Source organism: Polyergus mexicanus, unplaced genomic scaffold, assembly GCF_030449975.1.
Source record: "Polyergus mexicanus isolate NDT 795.1 unplaced genomic scaffold, iyPolMexi1.0 SCAF_8, whole genome shotgun sequence".
NCBI classification, from domain to species: Eukaryota; Metazoa; Arthropoda; class Insecta; order Hymenoptera; family Formicidae; genus Polyergus; species Polyergus mexicanus.
The window spans coordinates 693,715-715,151 of record NW_027223328.1 but is presented as its reverse complement, the minus strand read 5'-3'; the positions used below and the strand labels follow the sequence as shown (position 1 = coordinate 715,151).

Sequence of the window (21,437 nt, the reverse complement as noted above, 5' to 3'; positions counted from 1 at the left end):
CCTGCGGCTCTCATTTCTTTTTCCATATACATATATCATTCTCATGTATAATATATATATATATATATATATATATTATATATGTATTCATTGACTCTTACGTGCTAATAAGTACTATGGTATTTGGCAAATTCTGTCTTATGTAAAAAAAGCTACCTGCACGGAAAGCGTGTTCGCGATATGATATACGAGACGACATGTCAATTTTGGACATGCAATATTAACAAGATGCAATTCTAGTGTCTGATAGAAATGTACTATTTGTTTTATATTGGGATTCTGTATGGAAATGTAATATAATTTTAGATGATCGATATAATCAACAATAGTTGAATTTAATATGAATAGTATCTAATTTATCCTTTTTAATTTTAGAAAAACGGAAAGTTGAATTTAATGTCAATGTTATCTGATTTATCCTTTTTAATTTTAGAAACGGAAAGTAAATTACATTTAAAGCTTAACCAGCGTCGATAAAATTTTTCATTAGAATCCACAAGTACCGGAATAAAAAATGTCGAAATTCAATAAAGTCCATCGCACTTGATTGTACAGCAATCTGATAGAGCGCGTTATTCTTCCTCGGATAAATCCGTCCACATCAGCGACTCTCCACGAGAGAACACGTCTTCCGTGCTTGTGCATATTCTCTAAACCTACCAAGACTCTCTCTTAAGATTTATACTTCTTATAGTTAAGGGAAAACGTTTATAAGCATTTACAAAAACTTATCACATTTTTAACTGCGTTTCTTTCTGCAAAAGCCATCTTAGACATTACGATAAGAGAGTGGTATAATTTTTTTTTGTTCCTTTACTCGCTATTCGGATATAATTTATTATATATGGCAGCTTTTCCGATATTCATTCTCGCAATCGGATGACTGACCGAAAATCCGACTGGCAAGCCTCGTGCGTATCTCAATACTTGTCACGGTAAATGCCATCTGCATTTTGATTAAACTATACATATATATTCAGAGAGACTTTTTTTTTAATGTCAAGGTAATACATCGAGATCTCCGCGTCAGAAGTCTATTATAATTCGCGCATCGATTATTCAATGCTGCTTGCCTGTTACGTATCACGAATTCGAACAATTGCAACATGATAATCATATTGACATCTGCGATACAAATACAGAAACGCAAGAACTGCCCAATTTTCATCTTGCTCATTTTACTACATCATGTCAATTTTACATAATAAATACATTTACCCTTATAAAAGTAAAAAAATAATAAAAAAAAAAACAATTCTAAATAATAGAAAGATGAAAACAAAAAAAGCAAAAAAAAATTTAAGAATGAAAAATGGGCCATTCTTGTGCAGGTTGCATTGACGACGTATAACTATAACGTCATAAAAAACATATATTTTAAATTATCACGATTAAAAAAAAAAAATGAATATCGAGAGTTCTTCTCACTCGAGGTAAAAGACATAAATATATGAATGTAATCGCGATTAAATGTACGAATGACGGATATGCGAGATTTAAGTAGAAATTCACTCATAACTATAGCGAACACATACACGATCGTAAGACTCAACAAGAACACACGCGCGCATAACGATTGAATAGAGCGAAATAGGGGCAATTTGATATTTATCTTGAGCTGTTTAAACGACAATCGGTTACGTCTTCATCGATTTGGCCTATAAAAGAATCAGTCTTTGGATTAAAAAGGGGAAAAAAAAAACAACGCGGAAAAGAATTTGCAACGTTACGATCGCGGAGTCAAAGATATCGGGAAATAAAAATGCGTAGCTTTGAAAGCTAATCGAAAGACACGGGATGAGGTATGAGCGAGGGAAGAGAGATAATAGATTGTTCAAGAGGCTTATGTACAGTTCGAAGATTGCTGCAAAATCAAGCACATCTTCGTTTGAAAGAGGAGAGAGAGTTTCCTCTGTTGACGCTTACAGGATATATACAAGAGCAACGCTCATATTCTTTTCAACGTAATTCGTCTGAAAATGGAGAGTGATCCTTTTACAATCATAGACTCTATCAAAGGGTCTTTTCAAATTCTTGGATGTTAGAAAATCACTCGAAATAATTACGAGCTGATAATCGCGGACGTCGTCGAATACGAAAGGATGGCAGTCGAAGATTCGATAGTTTGTTATTAATCTTGACAAAAAGATTGATAAAGATTGATAAAAATTGAGGACTATAAATCTGACTCTCCATCTTTTTCGTTTTTTGTTCAAAATACTTCGATTCTGTCAGCGCTACTGGGTCATTTACTATTGGGTTCTTTAAATTTCTTGTATAACTGCAGAACAAACTTGTTGTTAATTACTGTAACTTTTAATTAAATTAATGATATTTAAAAAAAAAAAGGAATCTTTTTAACAGCGATGAGACAATCGAAGCTGCCTGACGTTTTACAAAACGCGAACGTTGCATTCTTGTTAGTTTGTACTCCTTAAATGCAATATTTTCTTTCGGAACGGAGTGTTTCCTTTCCATCTTTTCAGCGCAACAGAGTACGACTTTTCACGCGACTTTCTTCGTGAAGTCGCGCTCGACAAAGGGATGCGATACTACTATCCAGCGTACTAGACTGTGATAATCTAAAAGGTGCCTCGAAGCGTTCATCACTAAATCGGCCTCTATCAATTTCACGATGAATTATTTTTTTTGTACATTCCTCTTCTTCTCGCGCAAGCGATCTACCTACTCCTCGTTTCCTTGCAACACGCTAAGTTACAATTATGTTCATAGCTTCCTCCTAAAAACAATCACTATCAAAGTACATCTTGTTCACTTTGCACTTCTCGTTTTCGTAAGCTATCGATTATCTGTACTCCTTCAGTTATGCTTCGGCGAGTACACTGACGGGATAAGAGAGAGATTGTTTTTACATTCATGAGAGGGACAAATCTTTTAAACACCGGACATACCTATTCATAAACGAAGAATGTTGGGCTGAATTTTACGTTAAGAATTCTTTCCTCCCGTTTTCTAACATTATTTTTAATCGAGTATGATTAATTTATTAGAATCCTTTCCTTTACACGCATAATTGAAAAAGAATTTTTTCGAATGACTCAAAATATGCTAGATATATTTATCAGATTTTCCAAGGTTTGTTTTCTCTCTTGTTTTGGCTTACGTTCGAAATCAGATGCGCAGTAAGAACTTTGCAACAAAGTAGTTGACGAGGGACAAGTTGGCCAATAACGCGGGAAGTGTTTCCGAGAGAGATTCGCAAGGAAGTGTAGGAACAGGCGGTATACGAGGTAAGAGGCGTCGAAAGGGGAGAAGGAGAGGTGGTTCGGGCTGCGACCGTGAAATCGCGCACACGTTTGCGTGGGCAAAACGAAAAGCAGAGCTGAACGGCGAGAAAGCAACCGCGAGAGGCTCCGTCCGGGCAAAATTCCGGATATAGCGACTCGCCAAAACCCCCCGTCGTCTTTCCGCGAGCGGGGCTCGCGAACGATCCGCTCTACACGTTTTTCTTTCCTTTTTGTTTTTCTATTTCTTTTCTTTTTTTTTTTCGAGAACACTTTAGCCAGAAACCGCGCTGCGCTTTCCGGAACGGATTTACAATCTAGTACGCCGGAAGAATATCTAGACGGCCGAGTCTTTGCCGACGAAGCCGGTCTTGGAAATGGACCTCTTGCCGTCGAAGGTGATTGAGGTCTCCCTGCGCAGTCCGGAGTCGATGATCGGCGTGATCTTCTTCTCTTCCTTCAGCGGCTCCTTCTCGTCTCTGGAAAAGCATCGAGTGCAACATTAATCGGACGGCCGTGACTTCATCGGTTGTCGGATTAACTTCTAATACCGGGCGAAAAAAAAAAAAAAAGAGGAAAGAGAGCATGTCATATACGGCGCGTGGTGCGACATCGAATATACACGTCAGGCATGCTTGTCACTCGCAAAGTAAGAGAAACGTCGCAACGAGAGATTCTGGAGGAAAAAAAAAAACAGACGCGCGACTCTTTATGCATGGAGTATATATACCAGCCTTATCAATAAATCCCGGAGAATCCGTGCTTATTACGCCGAGAGATGCATTTGCGCGCGAACATGTACAAAGTACGCAAGAGATGAAAAAAAGAGAAGTTTATGAGGAGAAAAAAAGAGAATTTTCCCTCTATATTTTTTTATTAAACCTATAGTTGTTTCAATTGTAATTACGCTTCAAATCTTTTTCCAATTTTACAACATTTTATTTTTAATAATTAATTTTTGTTTGTAACTTGTGCTTTGTATACGAGTTGCGCGCATTTTCGAGGATATAAAATTTATAAGCCACACGATTAAATAAAATCTCTGACAATTATTTTTTTCGAAATTATTTAAAATACGAGTCATCGTGCGAAATAGTGGTATGTATTTTCTCCGTTTTCAAGAAATCAAGCTCTCTCTCTCTCTCTCTCTCTCTCTCTCGTATTCTTACCTTCTTTTCTACGCATCACAAATATGTAAAGAATTTCCTCTTTCTATCTGTCAATTTATATACCACTATTCCGTTCAAATTACATCGAGTCATTATAGTGATTCGAGTATTTTCGCACCGCTATTCGCGCTTCGTAAAGTACGAAACTGGCAGGTCGGGAAAAAGATTCGCGTGCTTGCGGTGACGGAATAGACTAGAAAGAATGAAGAATGAAGTGAGCATTACTTTAATTAAGTGTATCGTGCAGGCGGCATGGCCAAAGCTTAGGCGAGTACCGGCGATCTCTATGCGCAAAATTGAACAGAATTATAAGGCTACACGTGTTCGCCCGAATGCCAAACTAATCCAGTTAGTATAAATCATACAGTTAGTATTCAAATCATACCATTGAGAATCATTTTCAAAATTCTACGTTACTTACGAGCGAAACAAAATCTACGAATTATGAAACCGTGAATTAAAACAGTCTTCTTTTTTTTCTATTGTAATTTGAAAAGTTAATATAAATATTTTCTTTTACACAGAAAAAAGTTCTCATCTCTAATATATTATAAATAAAATAAATAATCCATATTAATTTTTTTTTCTAATTTTATAAGCTTACCATTTTTCCCTCTCTTCTACAGTTATTTTTATGCATTTTTATTTCGTTCCAAAAAGTGATAAACAAAACATGTAGTCCATTAGACTGGTTGCTGCTATCTCGTCCAAATTATCTGCAACCCGTCTCACAGAAATTTTAAAAAAAAAAAAAAAAGAAAAGGAGAGAACGTTCCATCAATTATATCGCTACGAGCGAACACGCAGCCTGGCGCAAGGCAAGTGTAAAAAAAAAAACACACGTGTTGCAGTACGAAGAGTGGTTGGCGGCACAAAGAATGCGTCGGATCGAACCGATATTTTCTCTCATGCTCATCGAATTCCCTTTGATGCGTATCGGGACTTCCCTTACGAGACGGTTCATCCCCGAACGCCGCTAGGCGAATTCAGCGGTGGGCGACTATCGTCGTTGCGGGAAGTCAAAAAGAGAGGAGAGTCGTTGAAACAGAGAGAGAAAGAGGGAGAAGGAAACAGGAAAAAAAGAAAAAGAACTTCATGCAAAGTGGAAAGCCGTGTCGGAGCCCCTTCGTGAGGAGCCATGCTTCTTACTGATTTCGCTTATAGATCGTTTTCTCTCTTACATGGCAGTGTGTTTGACCAATCTAATGGTATTTTTTCCACTACCCGAGTCTTGGATGGCCGTGATCCCGGCGACATTGGCCATTTTTTGGTCGCAATACGGCAATGGAAACCGCCAACCGTAAAGACTACCGATAAAAAAAGAAAAAGAGAGAAATACGAGAGGAGTTAAAGTGTTGTCTCACACTGTCTAGCGGCGGGCTACTCTCTCAAACGTTTAATATCGCGGCTCTACCACCGTCATCGCATCCGTTTACCATCCCCTTACTATTTCGCGTCTTCGACGCGAGGACAAATCCACGAGCTACGCACGTGTAATCAAGGATTCGTGCAACAATCCCGAGAACGCGTGACAAGTTTCGGGCTAAATCCGCGTATCGAATTATCTCGGACGAATGACGTAAGAAAGAAACGCTCCGAAATGTGTCAACGAAAGTTCGACGACGGGTGCAAAGTTTCGATAACGCGATAAAGTAGCGCTAGACTTGCCAAAGCACAATGTAGAGTACATATGTAATAGTATGATCGAGATGCGGTGTGTAGATTGTATATAGAAATATATATATATATATATATTGTACAATATATATATATAAATATACAAAAAAAAAGTATCTCGTAAAATACATTTACATATCAAATACCAGCAATTCGGGATACGAGACTCACCTGCCGAGCTTCGCGTCCTCCTCGTCGACTGGTTTCCGCCGAGATCGTTCGCATATGATGTAAATTATTCCTGTAACGTACAAAAAAGAAAAAAAAAACGAGAGTTATAGACGCAAATATATATTAAAATCATCAACAATTAAAACACGACATCAAGTGCGATAGTTTTACGATTTAATTGCATTCAAATTTCTATATTCATTTTTTAACGTATAATATTTTTCTTACTATTTTTTTTTATATTCAATAATAAAATGTCGCGTTCTTCAATTTTTCCAACAATATCGCACGTTCAAAAATTCTCTTCGAATTCCTCTGAAATAAATTTGGAATCTCGATATCTGTTTTTAAAAATTTTCATCCTACATTATTTTCATTAGCCGAATGCAAATTTAATTGTGACATCAAAAGTGATATATTTAATCATAATGATTAATTTCGAAGCTTCATAACTGAGTCATAATCAGCGCGATCAGCAAATAATTAGCGATGAAAATAATGCCCGTAATTGGTAGGATGATAATTGACAACACGAATTGTCAACGTACATATACGTACGTTACATAAATTATGCGAGAGAGAATTTATCAATGATCTATTCGGGGGTACAGAGCGGCGAATGATTTAATGCCGGCTTACCTGTCTTGCGCACGCAGCAGAAGATGGCATCGATGATGATGAAGATGATGAATATCGTCGCAATGACAATGCCGATTACGGCCCCGCTTGTCAGCAACGGGCCCTGATGCTGCAGCACGCTCGTATCTGTACCTTGAAAGACGATAAAACCATAATTGTTCAAATGTATCCGTCATACGGATACGCGCTTGTGTGTATATATATATATATATATATATATATATATATATATATATATATATATATCGCAGTCCGTTAGTGCAAAAGCGATACGGAACGATGTCTGGTGATGATTGACAGTTGTGTTCGAGAGGATGGATTGAGATCGGTGTCTCGTCATGTCGCGGAGGCGGTTGCGAGAGAGCGAGATGAGAAAACGTACTGGTACGTTTCTTTTTTTCCAAAAGACACAATAGAGGCTTCACAATAGTTGCTTCGTATAAAAATTAATTGAATTAATTAATTAATACGATAAAATTATCAGTCGATTCTTGATTCGTTAAATATTTTACGTATCTTCTTCGAAAGAATCTTTTTAATCTTGAGATAAACGATTAGAAATGTGATTATGAGATTATCATGTATTATATATCATTAATATTAGTATAATTGTAATATCAACACGATGATGACTTTTTGGAGACGCAATCTATACATTTATGTATAATTATACGTGGAAAGATTACGTTGATATAGTAATTAAGATAGTTGATTCTCGAAAGAAAAAAATATCACTCACGGTGTCGCATCACCAAACACGTTCCACGAACAATGATATTTTAGTCTCCTGAAAAGAAATACGATCCTGGCGGGGTTGTGTGTGAGAGGAGGGGGGAAAAATGCGGCAAAAATCCGTCTTTATCAAAGGAGGAAACCAAAAACCAGAAGGCGACAACGGCAAGACATACAAGTGGTGATTGTCGGTTAAGGAGACACACAGAGCGTATGAGTGTGCTAGTGAAAATGTGTGTGTGTGTGTGTGTGTTACACGCCGGTTAATGGATCGCAATAATTAGCGCACTGCAGAGCGTAGAAGCGACAAAAGAGTTTCGCCTCGTAACACCACAACCATGAGCCGTGCTAAAAAGCTCAAGGAAGGAGGGAGAAAGGGGGAGAAAAAGCTCATTCACTACCTCCCATACATCCGATATGTTAGTATCTACGCGCCACTAATCTAAAAGTGCTACCTCCACACAAAAAGCCCCTCCCCGCTGTGAGTGCCACGCATTTAGTTTTGTTTTGCTCACGCACGCTCACTCTGTCATTCGGTCTCCTTCCTTTCACTCTCTCTCTCATTCTCTCTCCCGTTCTTACTGCCAATTTTTCACAGAGCTCTCAACTACATTAGTTAGCGGCAACATCTTGCACTTGCTTGTACTTTAGGGGATATTTACCGTTTTCGGCGGCGCGCGTTGCTTCCCGTGGTTTTATTTTATGGATTATAATTATAAAGTAAAAGAGGCGGTGTATGTAAGCGAAAAAATAAACAAGACCGCCGAAAAAGAAACCATCTCAAATTGCAAACGCGCGATCTCGAAAAGGATTTCTCCCTTATTCTCGATCGTCTCTCGTCTCTTTCTTCCTCGTTTGTCGTATGAGAAGAGATCCTTATAAATTCAAAATTTGAAAACATTTTGGCACAATTTGAAGGTGGCTTCTCCGCTGGCTCGGATTCGTTCATCCGTATCAATTTTTTTCTCCTTAAACACTCACATATATTTTTACGTCGTTCCGTTATATTTACAATGTTGAATGTTTCGCACAGGGAAAGAACGAGTTATACGAGCTTTATCCTTCTCATAAATACGAACATAATAGGCACTAGGCTAGTACATATCCTTAAACGTTTTATCTATCTATCTATTTATATATATTTATATATATATATATATATATATATATATATACGTTTGTACATATACATGTCGTGTATATTGTATAATAAGTGTATCCGAATGTGTTTGGTGTGTATGGTTTGTAACATATCCTTCGGAAGCTACGGGCGGAGAATCAGAGATATATCGTAATAGAAAGAAAGGGAGAAAAAAAAAACGATGGGACACTCGTAACCATAAAATGTCTCGTAAAAGCAAACGGGAAACGTAGCCAACGGCCGCGTTGAAATTCGATTTCGCATTCCGGTTTATTTTCAGTCCGTGCCTAATTCCGTGCCGTGCGTGATCATTCTTTAATCCCGTCGTGGACACAATCTGTGTGCGTATCTTGCCTGAATTACCCCCCGGTATAGCGGTATACGGGATGTGTGTACATATATATATATATATATTTTTTTTTTCTCCTTCATCAGAAACTGCACCCTGCCATCGAGTACGAAAAGAGCACAACATAGGCGCATCGATAAAAAAAAATTATTTCACGGGGTTTTGATACGCGCGCTTTAAGCACTCTCTGAGGAAAACAGTTTTTGTTTATGGAGATTTCGTTTAACGCGCTGGAAAATGTCGGGAAATTGTCAAAGTATTAAACGAGGTATTAAAGTATTAAACAAAGTGGAAAAAAATTAAGCTACAAAAAAAATTGAACTAATGCATTGGCGAAAGGCTTTTCCCAATATTGTTTGTTAGCTAAGCACGAGAGTACGCGAGTCTCCGCGTATAATCCTGATGCTTTTATTATTCCAATATCGAACTCTTTTTCTTTTTTCCTCCGAGATATAATAATAATAAAATAATCAGAGCGGATTAATCAATTTAATTTCGAGATGAAATGAAAATTTTCCCATCGTTCTCATTGTTGCATCTATTACGGAATAATATCTATAAGATACGTGTCATTACACGCGTGTGAAACTATCATGGAAATATAATTTGCTGCAAAATCAGAATACGATAAAGGGAAAGAACGAATTGCAAAAGAAAGAATGATTTCGATAACAATGGGAGAGCTGAAGCAGTGTCGTTTCGACGCGCGGAGATCATCCATCGGAAATAGATCGCGCTTATGTTTGCCCGTCTCTCTTTCTCTCTCTTTCTACGATCCTCTTGCCGATCATCTCGGTTCATCCTCTCCCAACGCGGATGAGGATGCTATTTATAAGCGGCAGCGGCGCCGGTTCCACGAGAGGGTTCCACGAACGGATTCGCGAGCGAACCTATTCGGACTCTCTTCTGTGTGTTGTTCCCTTGTTTCTATCTCCCCGCGCAAAGTCGCGCGGGATACTCGAGGATGGACGCGACGCACCAGCCAGCGCAAACACAGGGCTCTCCTCTCGAAGTGATCCATTTGCATCCATCCGCGCGCGCGGAGAGATTATCTCCGTAACGAGAAACATCCCAGCTGCTGCGCTGTCGCTGCTGCTGGGAAATTTCTTGCTCGAATATAGACACGTCGAGATTACGTGTATACCAGGCGCGTATTATTTCGGCATCTCTCGAGGGAAACGTGACGGTTCTATCCTTGACGCGGCAAAAATAATAAATAAAAAAGAAATAATAAAAACGCATTTTGACAGTCAAAAGGTGAGTCGAAAAATTGAGTGAGAGAAAGATTTAAATTTTTTTTGTCGGCGAAAATGATCAAAAGACGACTTTGATTATATCAACGAAATTACTCCAAGATCGCGATTATACTTCGCTCGACGGACAACGAGGCTACATTTTTTTCTCGCGGGACGAATTTCCGAGATGATCGTGCAACTACTCGACGAGGGGCGAGTCGGTCGGAATAATCCCGGCGTTTCCCGCTAATTGATTTCCCCCTCGTCCATCGCGGAATCGCGTCCTCGAGATGATGACGCGACTCCCGGTGTGCTCGAAACGTCGGGTGAAAGCGAACGCTCGCGCGGAACAATGAGTCGTGAGTCGTCGGCGAATGGAGCATTTATACGTTCGCACAATTTATCCGGGGGCGCGCGAGGGATCGATCCTCGAGTTCGAAACAAAGCCGGAGCATGAGACAATCTCGGCATAGGAATCGAGAGGATCGTCTTCGGTTCGTATCTCCTCCCCGGAGGGAAGGTGAGAGGGAACAAACTGCATGCTCGTGAATTAGTCCCCACGTGAATCGCGAATACACGTCGAACAATCGCGCAGAAAGAATCACTTGTATAGTTTGTAACTATTCCCGAGTGCTTTTGGCGTTAAATTCAGCTCTGCTTTCGTATCCTATCGAGTTATATATATATATATATATATATATATATATATATATATATATATATACATGTATATATTAAGGGTTTGTATTCTCGTCACGAACTTGCGATATATTTAACCATCTAATTTGGAGCGATCTCGCGACGAATGTACTCGGATATTCATTATAAATAACGAATTTAAAAAAAAAAATAATCTCCGGACAGCGTCGAAAATTCGTTTCGCGGACGAGAGCGACGTAATTCGCATTTCTCAGGTAAATGCGCGATAAACGACCTTACACAGAGCGTTTCTCTCTCCGGGAAACGAGAAAAGTAGACTCGGGCCGAATTGTGCGCGATTCTATTTGGCAAAGCGAAATGACAGAAGAGGCCCCGAAGTCTCTTTGTCAGAGTTCGACGTACTAAATCGATACCGTATGTATAGTCTATTCGCAATTGCAATTCCACGGATCCTTTTAGCGAGACGGAGTGCGAATCTCCGTTGACCGGTTACGAGGAGCACGTTCTCCTGGCGAGAGATTTTCGCCGGAATAGAGGAAAGCTTGTCGAGACGAGGATTCACGACGGAACCGTTTGGGCAACTATCCCTTCCCCGTCCCCCCCTTCCATCCTCCTTTAACGATTGTGCTGCTCATTGTCGACATTGTTTTAACGGTTTTAAAGCCCGAGCTCGTCCTTCCTCGCCGCGTATCCGAAGGCTTTATAAAGCCTTCTCTTCTCGAGAAACGCCTTTCATTCGTCTCGCGGCTTTTCCGAAGTTGGGAGATTATTTTCACGGGAGAGTAAAACAGTTATTGTCTTCCCGTGAATCGATTGCGAACCCAGTTGAATTTTTCTGGCCGATTCGACCGTAAACGGAATTAAGGAGGGCCTCCGTCGTCGTCCATCTATCACGTGGTATCTAATCGCGATGTTCGTTGCTGTAGTCTCGGTACATATCGGCTCTCACGTTATCGATACGTGTCGATATCCTCAAGCTAGATTGATCAATAATCAGTTTATACAACTTATCTCGGAAAGATAAGCGAAAGGAAGAAGTCGAAGAAGAAGAAGAAGAAGAAGAGATTCAACTGCCAACGTGATAGATTCGTACTTCCGTTAGATTTTTCTTTATTCTTTCGAAACAAAATGTTATTGGTCAGTCTGACTCCGAGATATCGAGATTCTAACCGACATTTACTAAATCTGCAAACGTACAAATATTCATGATACGGTCACGCGCGCCTCAATCTCGATACAAGTTACGAACGTCAATGGGTATCTCGACTTGCTATAAATAACGTTATCGCCGATCGGATAATGTTATTCGGTATAATCGATGATTAATATAGATCGGAATATTCTTACGCTATATTCGTCTATGTTATATGGTCCATCTCCACTTTAGAATCGTGTCAAATTTTTATAAGAGAATTTTTACGAAAACAAATGGAATCGATCTTTCATTAACGCAAATTTAATCTCGCGGCCAATTTTCTAATATTTTCAGAATTAAATAATCTCGTGTACGCGCGATTGCTTTGCTCGAAATAATATCTCTGTTAAAAAATCGAGCTTACTCAAAATAAAGTAGCTCTCTCTCTCTCTCTCTCTCTCTCTCGAAGCTAATTTTATCGATTTCTTCCAATCTGCAGAATTTTTCGAAAATAACGATTAATTTTAAATTCTCGTTACGAAAAATCGATCTCGGATATGCTAGAAAAGAATTTGTCATCAAAATTCTATGCACCGTTCGCTGTATCCGACGTCGAGGAATTCGCGAATTCTCGAGTTCTCCACGTTCTCTGTCGAAACGGGAAGAACATGTCGTGTGTGGAATGGGAGCACCGCCGAATGGAACTCGGCGCATCGCTAAGTTAAAAAAAAAAAAAAAGATGGGCGACGGGAAGGGGATGGTAACGATAACAAAGCGCATGCCATGCGTTGTGGGCTAATATCTAGGAACCCAGGCATTTGCGAAGATAGACAATAAAAAGGACGTGAAAAGATACGGGTCGAAGACCTCGTCACATCGATGTTTTTCGCGCGAGCCTCAAGGAAGGCGGTCAATTGTGTATGTATTGCGTATATATGTGTGTGTGTGTGTGTGTGTGTGTGTGTGTGTATTGTACGTGTATGTGTACGGCTACAGGCACTTGAGGTAAAACAGATCGCCCGCGTTCCGGATACGACCAGGCCTTCGAGATCGAACCGCGATCCTTTTGTAGTCTCTTATCCAGGGATCGACACGGCGTATAATTCCGCCGAGTTCAATTTCCGATACGAAAGGATACGGGAGAGGTGTACTTTGCCATTAAGTTCATTGATCAAAATAATTATTTTGATATATTTTGATAGATGAACAAACGAATAGAAGAAACTCAGCATTTGTAATAATCAACGAAAGCTATGATTCTAAATGATTTTTAATCATTTTCTATGATTCTGTTATTATTTTTTAAATTATTCATTATATATAAAAAAATACTAAAATGTATATTAAACTTTTACTTCACGTGAGAAATGACATTTGTGTGTCTTTCGCATCGAAATTTGAACTCGTCGAAATTAGATCGCTCTCGATTCCTGTTCTCATCTCGCCCGAGAGATTAGTGATTAATCACGACAATGGTTTCTAATGATAATTAGACGACGGTAAGTGGCGGCTACTGTCGATAGCGGCGGTTATGTAGAATATGTAAGAAAAAACTACGGCATAATAATAATAAATTTATAATTATACTATAAATGTAATGAGAGAATCATATAATCGTAATGATATCGCAACACACAGATCATGCGCATACTAAACACGTATCTCAAAACTAGTCAAGCAGAGAACTAATGACTGCACGAGCTTTCCCAGAAAGTAAAATTAAACGAAATCAAAGGTAAGAGAGGAGAGAAAAATCATACGCAATCACACTGAAATCAATCCAACTGAAAAAAATTAATTGCCAATCTGCCAGTCGTTGTACGTTGCGGGACACTCTCTCAAATTTTGTCGCGCGATTAATCCTAGAACTCGACCGTGGAGTCGAACACAAGTTCCAATCCGAGAGTATTTATATAATTGCTTGCAATGATATTACACACCACTCCAAATAAATATTATAAAGAAACGTTCTTCATAAGGAGGGAGAATATGACGCATGACATATAATTTCTCTATATAGAACAATCCACGTATACGTTAATCAATTGTTATATTATAACAATTTGATATATTATAATAATATAGTATAATTCATTGTTGTAAAAGATTCTAAAATATAGCGCAATTTAAATAATTCCCTGTAAAAGTGCAAATAAATTTTAGCTCTGCAGAATATGTACAGCGATCTCTTATCAAAGATTTCGCGACTCTACTATTTTAAGTTTACGTTCGCGATATTAGATAGAAGTCGGAGTTCTAGAATTAAAGGTTCCGGATTCCCCGTGTGAAATTCTTTGGCTCGCGAAAGAATATCGCACGGATGCGAGTCGCGAATGTTGTCGATTCAAGTAGGAAAATGTCTCTCTTCGCGTCTTATCTGTCCAAGTATTCTTCGATAAAATCGGATTTTTTTCCTCCTCTCTATCGCTCGCAAAGATCTACTAGCAAGGACCGTATAGTTCTTTCATCGCGTTTCTTATGCATTATACTCGATTAATCTCTCCCCCCCGCCCCGACAGCCTGATGGATCGGCGAGCTAGTTCAAGTACTCGAGTTTCCTTAATCGCTCTATTGTTCCTCTGCCTCTTCCTTCCATCGCGTTCTCCTTATCATCTCCTTAAAACGTTTATTATCAACTTCCTCTTGGAAAAAAAGTCAGATCGCAAAAAGGACATATGAAAAAAAAGTTTCGTCTAAAATTATTATTCATAAATTACCCGACGTATATTAATTAATGCAAACTCAGTGAACGGTTCTGGTGCTCCGATTGCAGGCATTCAACGAGGTACAAGTATTACATTCGTATTCGCGTGTGCGCTATTTACGAGTCGCCGCGATTCTAATCGCGGTTGTTCGCCTCTTAATATCGACTTTTCTCTTTCGTCACCGAGCTTTGCATGTAAATAATTGGCAATTGAGGGCAGAGTAGCACCTCTTATACCTGTCTCGCTACCTTATAGTCTCATGCTCATAGTCAGACAATCTGTTCGATAAATATTATAGTTTGCGCTCGAATCGACGTACGTATATATATATATGTAGATAGGGAAGCACATTCCTTTTTTTTTTTTTTTTTAATTATCGCTATAATATAATCCCACATACAAAAGTTCGTAAATTGCAAGAATCTGACGACTGAACATTTCGTCAGTGACTTATAAACCTATAATATCTTAGCTCTCGTTTAAGAATGTAGATAAATCTGAATATCTTTAATTATTAAAATAAAAATTGTGTAACGCGTTTGTGTAAGACAAAATATTATAACTGAGATACAATATACGTTATCGTTTTGGTCACGTAAGTTTTCTCGTCGCATCACGATGAACAACAGGTGAGCGCACCCGCCACTTACAAGAGTCACCCAAAGGAGTATACAGCCTTAGTACAATCCGGAAAAAAAAAAAAAAAAAAAAAAAAAAAAAAAAAAAAAGAAGAAGAAGAAGAAGAAGAAGAAGAAGAAGAAGAAGAAGAAGAAGAAGAAGAAGAAGAAGAAGGAAACGTACCAGTACGTTTACACTAACATAGTGAGCGCATTTAACAAATAATAAGCATAAATATACACTTCGCTTCTCCTTTTCTCACGCGCTTCTCTCTTCTTATAAAACCCTACTTAAACGATATTTTGGAATGTACCGGTGAGTCAATTTTTTTTTCCCCCTCGGCTCTTCGTTGTTGTCGATCCTTTTATTACACTATCAGTGGGTATAGATGAACGACACACAATTGCGCGTGTATGTGTGTGTATGAATGTGGCGCGATTAACTTTCGCCGTCGTGTCTCGCGCGAATATCTTTTAAGCTTCGAGTATCCGTGAGATTCGCGTTGATTTTTCAGATCAGATTCGAACGAAACACGAGATTCGCAAGGAAATCACGAATGATTGTGTGTTATATTAATAGAGCGTGTGTATCTCTCTCTCTCTCTTTCTTTCTTTCTCTCATCCATCGTGGTGTCTCTCGCTTGTATTGTCGACGAATTCGCCTCGTCTTCGTTCACGCGTGCGTTTACGACGGTTCACGAGGATTAGCGCGAATGCGAGGAGCTAATATTCCTTACGGCGACTCTAAATGGCTAGAGATAGAAGCATTACTGCTGCGGTAATGGTGGCCACGGCGATCTTGCAAGTATCACCAGCAGCAGATACTAATATGTAGTCCACAGTGTTGCCCGCAGATTCTGAATGGATAAAAAGGCTCTGTGTAAAAAAAATCTTTTCCGTCTTCCAGTCGAGAGAGAGTTTCGTCATCGCGTGGAGGGAAGAAAAAAAAAAAAAAAAAAAAAAAAAAAAAGTAACGTCTCTACGAAACCCGTCGATGGTCATCGGGTAGCTTTTAGCTAGTTGATGTCTTGCGTAAGGGTCAAGGAATTTGAGGACTTCTTCAAATCCTGTAACTTTGATTAACGTCAGAATGGCCGTGGGATACTGTTACTCTCGCAGAAACATTCCATTTTTTATGTATAAAAGATAAAGATTGTAACGTGCAAAAGTACAACACTATCTATCGAAATTGATATCTCGAATATTCAGGTAAAAATGATTTATTCCTATAAAACGTGCGTTTTATATAAAAAAAAATAAAGACCATTATGTTCACTTAAATTTCTATGAAAAATAATAATACATATTTTTGAAGGATAAAAGAGCAAGCGAACAAAATTATTTAGGCCTTTCTGGCGATAACAAAATCTTTTCGCCGTCAACAAAGAACTAATTAGAATTACTAGAGAAAAATAAAAAGTAATTTCACTGAATGAAAATATCTTAGGCAAAGAAAGGAGAGACCTCAAATTACCCTTTCCCATCTTCCTCGAATAAATAAAAATAGGGGCGACAAACTGACAAACGATTTAAAGATCGCGAAGAAAAAAAAAGATATCATTCGGTGCAGTAGCTTCGTGCACATATATAAATATATATTTCAAAGGGAATTATATATCTCGAGTAGAAATCATTAAGAGAAATATAGATACGTCATGGCAGTAATTACGTTGGATCGTAGGAACACAGAGAAATCAATTGGCGAAGGTCGTGACTTACCTCTGGTCGTCCTGAACTTGGCGGATCCGGGTTTGCTGTAGCCCATTATGTTGTGAGCTTGCAGCTCGACCCTGTAAAAGGTATCGGAGCTCAAGCCCTTCAGATACTGCCTCGTTCTACCCTGGATCTTGACTTCCTGACAGGTATCGTCCAACACCTCCCATTCGCCCGAAACCCGTCTTATCTGGCAGTACTTGATCAGATACATGTCGATGGGCTCGCCGTTGTCAGGCGGCGCCAGCCAACTGAGCTCGTACTGGTTATTGAACGCCGACTGCTCATACTCGGAGCCAGGCGTAGTCAGGATCTTTGGCTGGTTTGGCACTGTCCTGCCGGGTGTGGTCTCGTGCTGCTCGCCACCCCAGTTACCCAGACCGACATCGTTCATCGCCGCGAAGCGGAAATTGTAAGGCGTCTGCGGCTTCAAGTTTTCGACGACGTATACAGAACCTGAAATACGAGACATTGGTTCCGTCATTATATATAATATATTTAGAGAATATTTTCAATATAAAATAGTTATTTAGCACATAGATTACTCAACATTTATTAATTTTCTCATTCATTTTATACTGTTCTCATGAATAAAACTAAAGTTCCATGTTTTCTATTAACTTATCATTTACATATATAAGAGCAAAAAGATTGTAACAAGTGTCTTCAGGTGTATCTGAGTTATCTAACTCGTTAATTCAGATAAGATTAGTTATGTGAATTCGTTAATGTATATCTAGAGAGGAGAAATTAAAATATCGATTCTCAAATCACTCAAACTTTTTGATTTTAATTTAGTAGCCCGTTAAAATTGTGAAAGATATATTTTACATTTTCCTCCTTCCTCAAAAAGAAAAAAGAACTTACCGACAGACCACGTCCTGTTTTTCGCATTTTGCCAGATCTGATTATTATCCTTGTACTGTACGCTGATGGTTTTGACGGGTAGATCCGGATGCGTCGGTGGTATCAGATCGAATCTTATTGACGTGGCGGTGAGCTCGACTGTTTTGACGCTCAAGAGCTCGGTGGGTTTCGTCGCCTCCTTCAGCTCGATTATGTGTTCTCGCGTGCCGTGGATATTCGCGGCGATGCACTTGTAGTTGGTATAGTACCTCCGATCGGTCGGCCGTATCTGAAGAGTGGAGATCGGTCCGTCGTCAATCACCTGGATCGTGACATCGTCTTCGACTCTTCGGTCACCGAACATGGTCCAGCGTATCGTCGCGTTCGGTATGCTCTCGGCGATGCAAGTGAGGTTCACCGGCCGCTGTTCCCACGAGTAGATCGTAATGTTCGGCATGTTGCGGAAGGAGGGCGGGAATTCGACTGTCAGATGGCCGTTTTTGTAGGCGACGCCGCCGGCGTTCTTCGCTACGCATTCGTACAGACCGTCGTCGTTGGTGAGAGCGCTATGAATCGCCAGAACGCCAACCGTCTCGCCGGACACATCGTCCGCGCTGTTCGTCATGATTATTCGATCGTCCTGCGGCTGAGCGCCCATCAAGTATTGCTTATCGGCCGTGAGTTTTCTGAAGATCACCTCGGGAGGCGGCCGGCCAAAGGCCTTGCACATAATGTCCTTGTTCTTGCCCTCCACCACGGTCTTGTTCAGGAACTCCATGATCTTCGGCTTAACGATTACGTTCACCTGGATGTTGGTGGTGACCGTGCCGGCAAGATTTGTCGCGGTGCACTGGTACTCGCCCGCATCCTCGCGGTTCACGTTGGTGATGGTGAGCACACCCGTGACCGGATCGACGCCAAAGCGATCAGTGATAGAGAGATTTTGTTGGGTGAGGGATTTAATCCATGTGAATGTTGGCGGCGGTTTGCCAGTGGCCTTGCACTCGATATTTGCATTCTCGCCCTCAGTGATGTCTATCGGACTCGATATCTCCTCGATCGATGGTCGTGTGTGTACCTATATAAGAATTATTAAACAAGATTATGCGGAGATTTATCGGAACAAAATTAAAGATATTAATAGACACATAAATTCATCTAGATTTATTTTCGCATTTATTTGAATCCATACTAAATCTAGATTAGTGTCTCTTACATAAAATTATTAACAATAAAATGAATTTCAAAAAATGTATTAGCTAGCGCGCTGATAGCATAAAGGAAATAATAATATACAATAATGTTCGCAATAAAAAGCGTAAAGACAATTACTTGATTTGTAAAAATATTTATGCAATTTTCGTTTCTGATTCATACAATTTTTTTTTTGTTAAATGTTTATGCACGCTGTTTAGTTAAAATATTAATTGTAATACCTCAACGCGGATAAGTCGCTCTTGCAATTCTCCTGTGGTCTGCACTGACGCACGACAAGTATATATGCCGTCATCGGATTCTTGTACATTCTTGATCTTCAAGGAGTACGCGTTTATGACATAGCGATCGTTCGTCTTTATCAATTCCCCATTGTAAAGCCAATCCACTGAGGGCGAAGGCCTAGCGCGTACTCGGCACATAATAGAAAAGTCCTCCCCGAGAATGGGATATTGATTTACTGGCGCGTCGTCCCACGTGATCGCAACTGTTGATAACAAATTAAGAGTTTTCTATTAAAAAAAAAAGAAAGCTATAAATTAAACATCCGAGTCCTGTTTTCCCCGGAAGAAAAATGTGTATAGTGTTTAATTAAATTGAAATCTTTTTCTACCCCCCCACCCCCCAAAAAGCTATTTTTCATCGACTGTTAAAAATAACTAAATTATATTATCTAATATTTAATTTTTTTTAATTGCCACCTTACACAGTTTTCAATAGAATTTTAACCAAAAAATTTTGTTATCATTTTTAAATAGATTTTTATGAATATACGTTCTCCGCGGATCGTTTCTACCTTCGTGAAATTAATTAAGCGCTATTCGATATGCTTCATGTATCGGTATACTTTTATTTATTTCTTTCGGAAATTAAAATTCTACCGCGCTTTTCTAATACCATACTTACTAATGGTATCGATCGTCACTGATTTGTTCAACATCTGGTTTTGCGCATAAGTACCCTTGCAGGTGTACTTGCCAGCCTGCTCCTCCTGGAGAGAATTAAAGAACAGGGACAGACTATGATCCTGGTGCAGCTCGGTGTACATGGCAGGCTTGGAATGACCCGTGTGCGTGCTGTGAAGAATAATGGTCATGGTTTTCGGAAAGAAAATTGGCAAAATATCGATCTTAAACGACACACGAAGGGATCGATAACGATCACACCGAGTGGCGATAAATTAGCGATATTCTTCGTGGATGACGCGAGGATGACGTGTCAACGTGTCATCTGTAATCGCATCCACGTGACCTCGTTTTATTCAATGTTGCATAGTAATATAGACGGTGCGACGTATCGGCGGATGATGTGAGCACAGGTGAGAGATATGATGTATTCAAGCAATTTCCATATAATATGTCGAGCGATGAGAGATGCCGGATGTAATATCGCGCGAGACATCGACGATGAAGGTTACGAGTATGGATATTGCGGATTATGAAGGTGACGCGAGATGACAGAGGCACGGCTGCTCCGCGGCACATTTCCGTCCTCGTAGAGCGGAAAATTATTACAGCGCTTAAAATATGCCGAATAAGAAACATGAGAAGCATTGAACGACACGTGGCATCGAGAATGAGCAAATATTAATTTATCGTGAAGCAGCCGGAGTGTATTGTAATGATGATCATGATGCGCGAATGCAGGACACACAGGATGCAAGACATCGAGAAAGTCATTGGAGAAGATTGAATGGAGAAGACGACGACACCGTCTCGTGACAGTCTGTCGATTATATATAAAGTGATTCAAAAGTCCCGACAGAAAATTCTTATCTCGATTATTCGCATTTTTTCATTCTAATGAATGGAACATGTGAGCTCTCTCCAACTTCATCTATTCTCGAGGTATGAATTTTCGTAAACGAACTTGTAACAGACGCTATCGAGAACATAATTGAATGGCGAAATTGCTCGAAACGGGACCATTTCGTCCGGAAATGTCACGCGCGGCACTCTTGACGACGAATGTACTTAATTATGCAAATCGGGGGTTCGAGCAATCGTGCAAACACGCGACGCGATGAATCAGTTACCGGGGTTAACGTTCGTTACATTATTTGATCGCTGGATTAAATACTTGCAGCGCGAGCGACCCGCGGTACATATATTAGCTGTTAGCGACATCATGGACAGACTTGCACGAACAGTATAAATGTACAAATGTTGTAAATGCTGTTTGAAATGGG

At 39.5% G+C, this 21,437-nt stretch overlaps 1 protein-coding gene across 4 annotated transcripts in view; it reads right to left on the bottom strand.

Moving 5' to 3' along the window:
• Positions 1-75: 75 nt before the first annotated feature.
• Positions 76-21,437, bottom strand: part of Fas2 (fasciclin 2) — a 92,008-nt gene continuing 70,646 nt past the window's right edge. For 2 of the 4 annotated variants that reach the window (XM_070300363.1, XM_070300364.1), the window contains 8 exons: positions 20,156-20,325; positions 19,471-19,736; positions 18,056-19,112; positions 17,195-17,644; positions 6,902-7,033; positions 6,263-6,332; positions 5,596-5,721; positions 76-3,724 (listed from right to left, as the gene is read on the bottom strand). In XM_070300363.1, coding sequence (XP_070156464.1) covers positions 3,583-3,724; positions 5,596-5,721; positions 6,263-6,332; positions 6,902-7,033; positions 17,195-17,644; positions 18,056-19,112; positions 19,471-19,736; positions 20,156-20,325 — 2,413 coding nt within the window. In that variant the 3' untranslated portion in view covers positions 76-3,582. Of the gene's footprint in view, positions 3,725-5,595; positions 5,722-6,262; positions 6,333-6,901; positions 7,034-15,648; positions 16,333-17,194; positions 17,645-18,055; positions 19,113-19,470; positions 19,737-20,155; positions 20,326-21,437 lie in introns of those variants that run through there. The other 2 variants (XM_070300365.1, XM_070300366.1) reach the window with 2 other exon arrangements.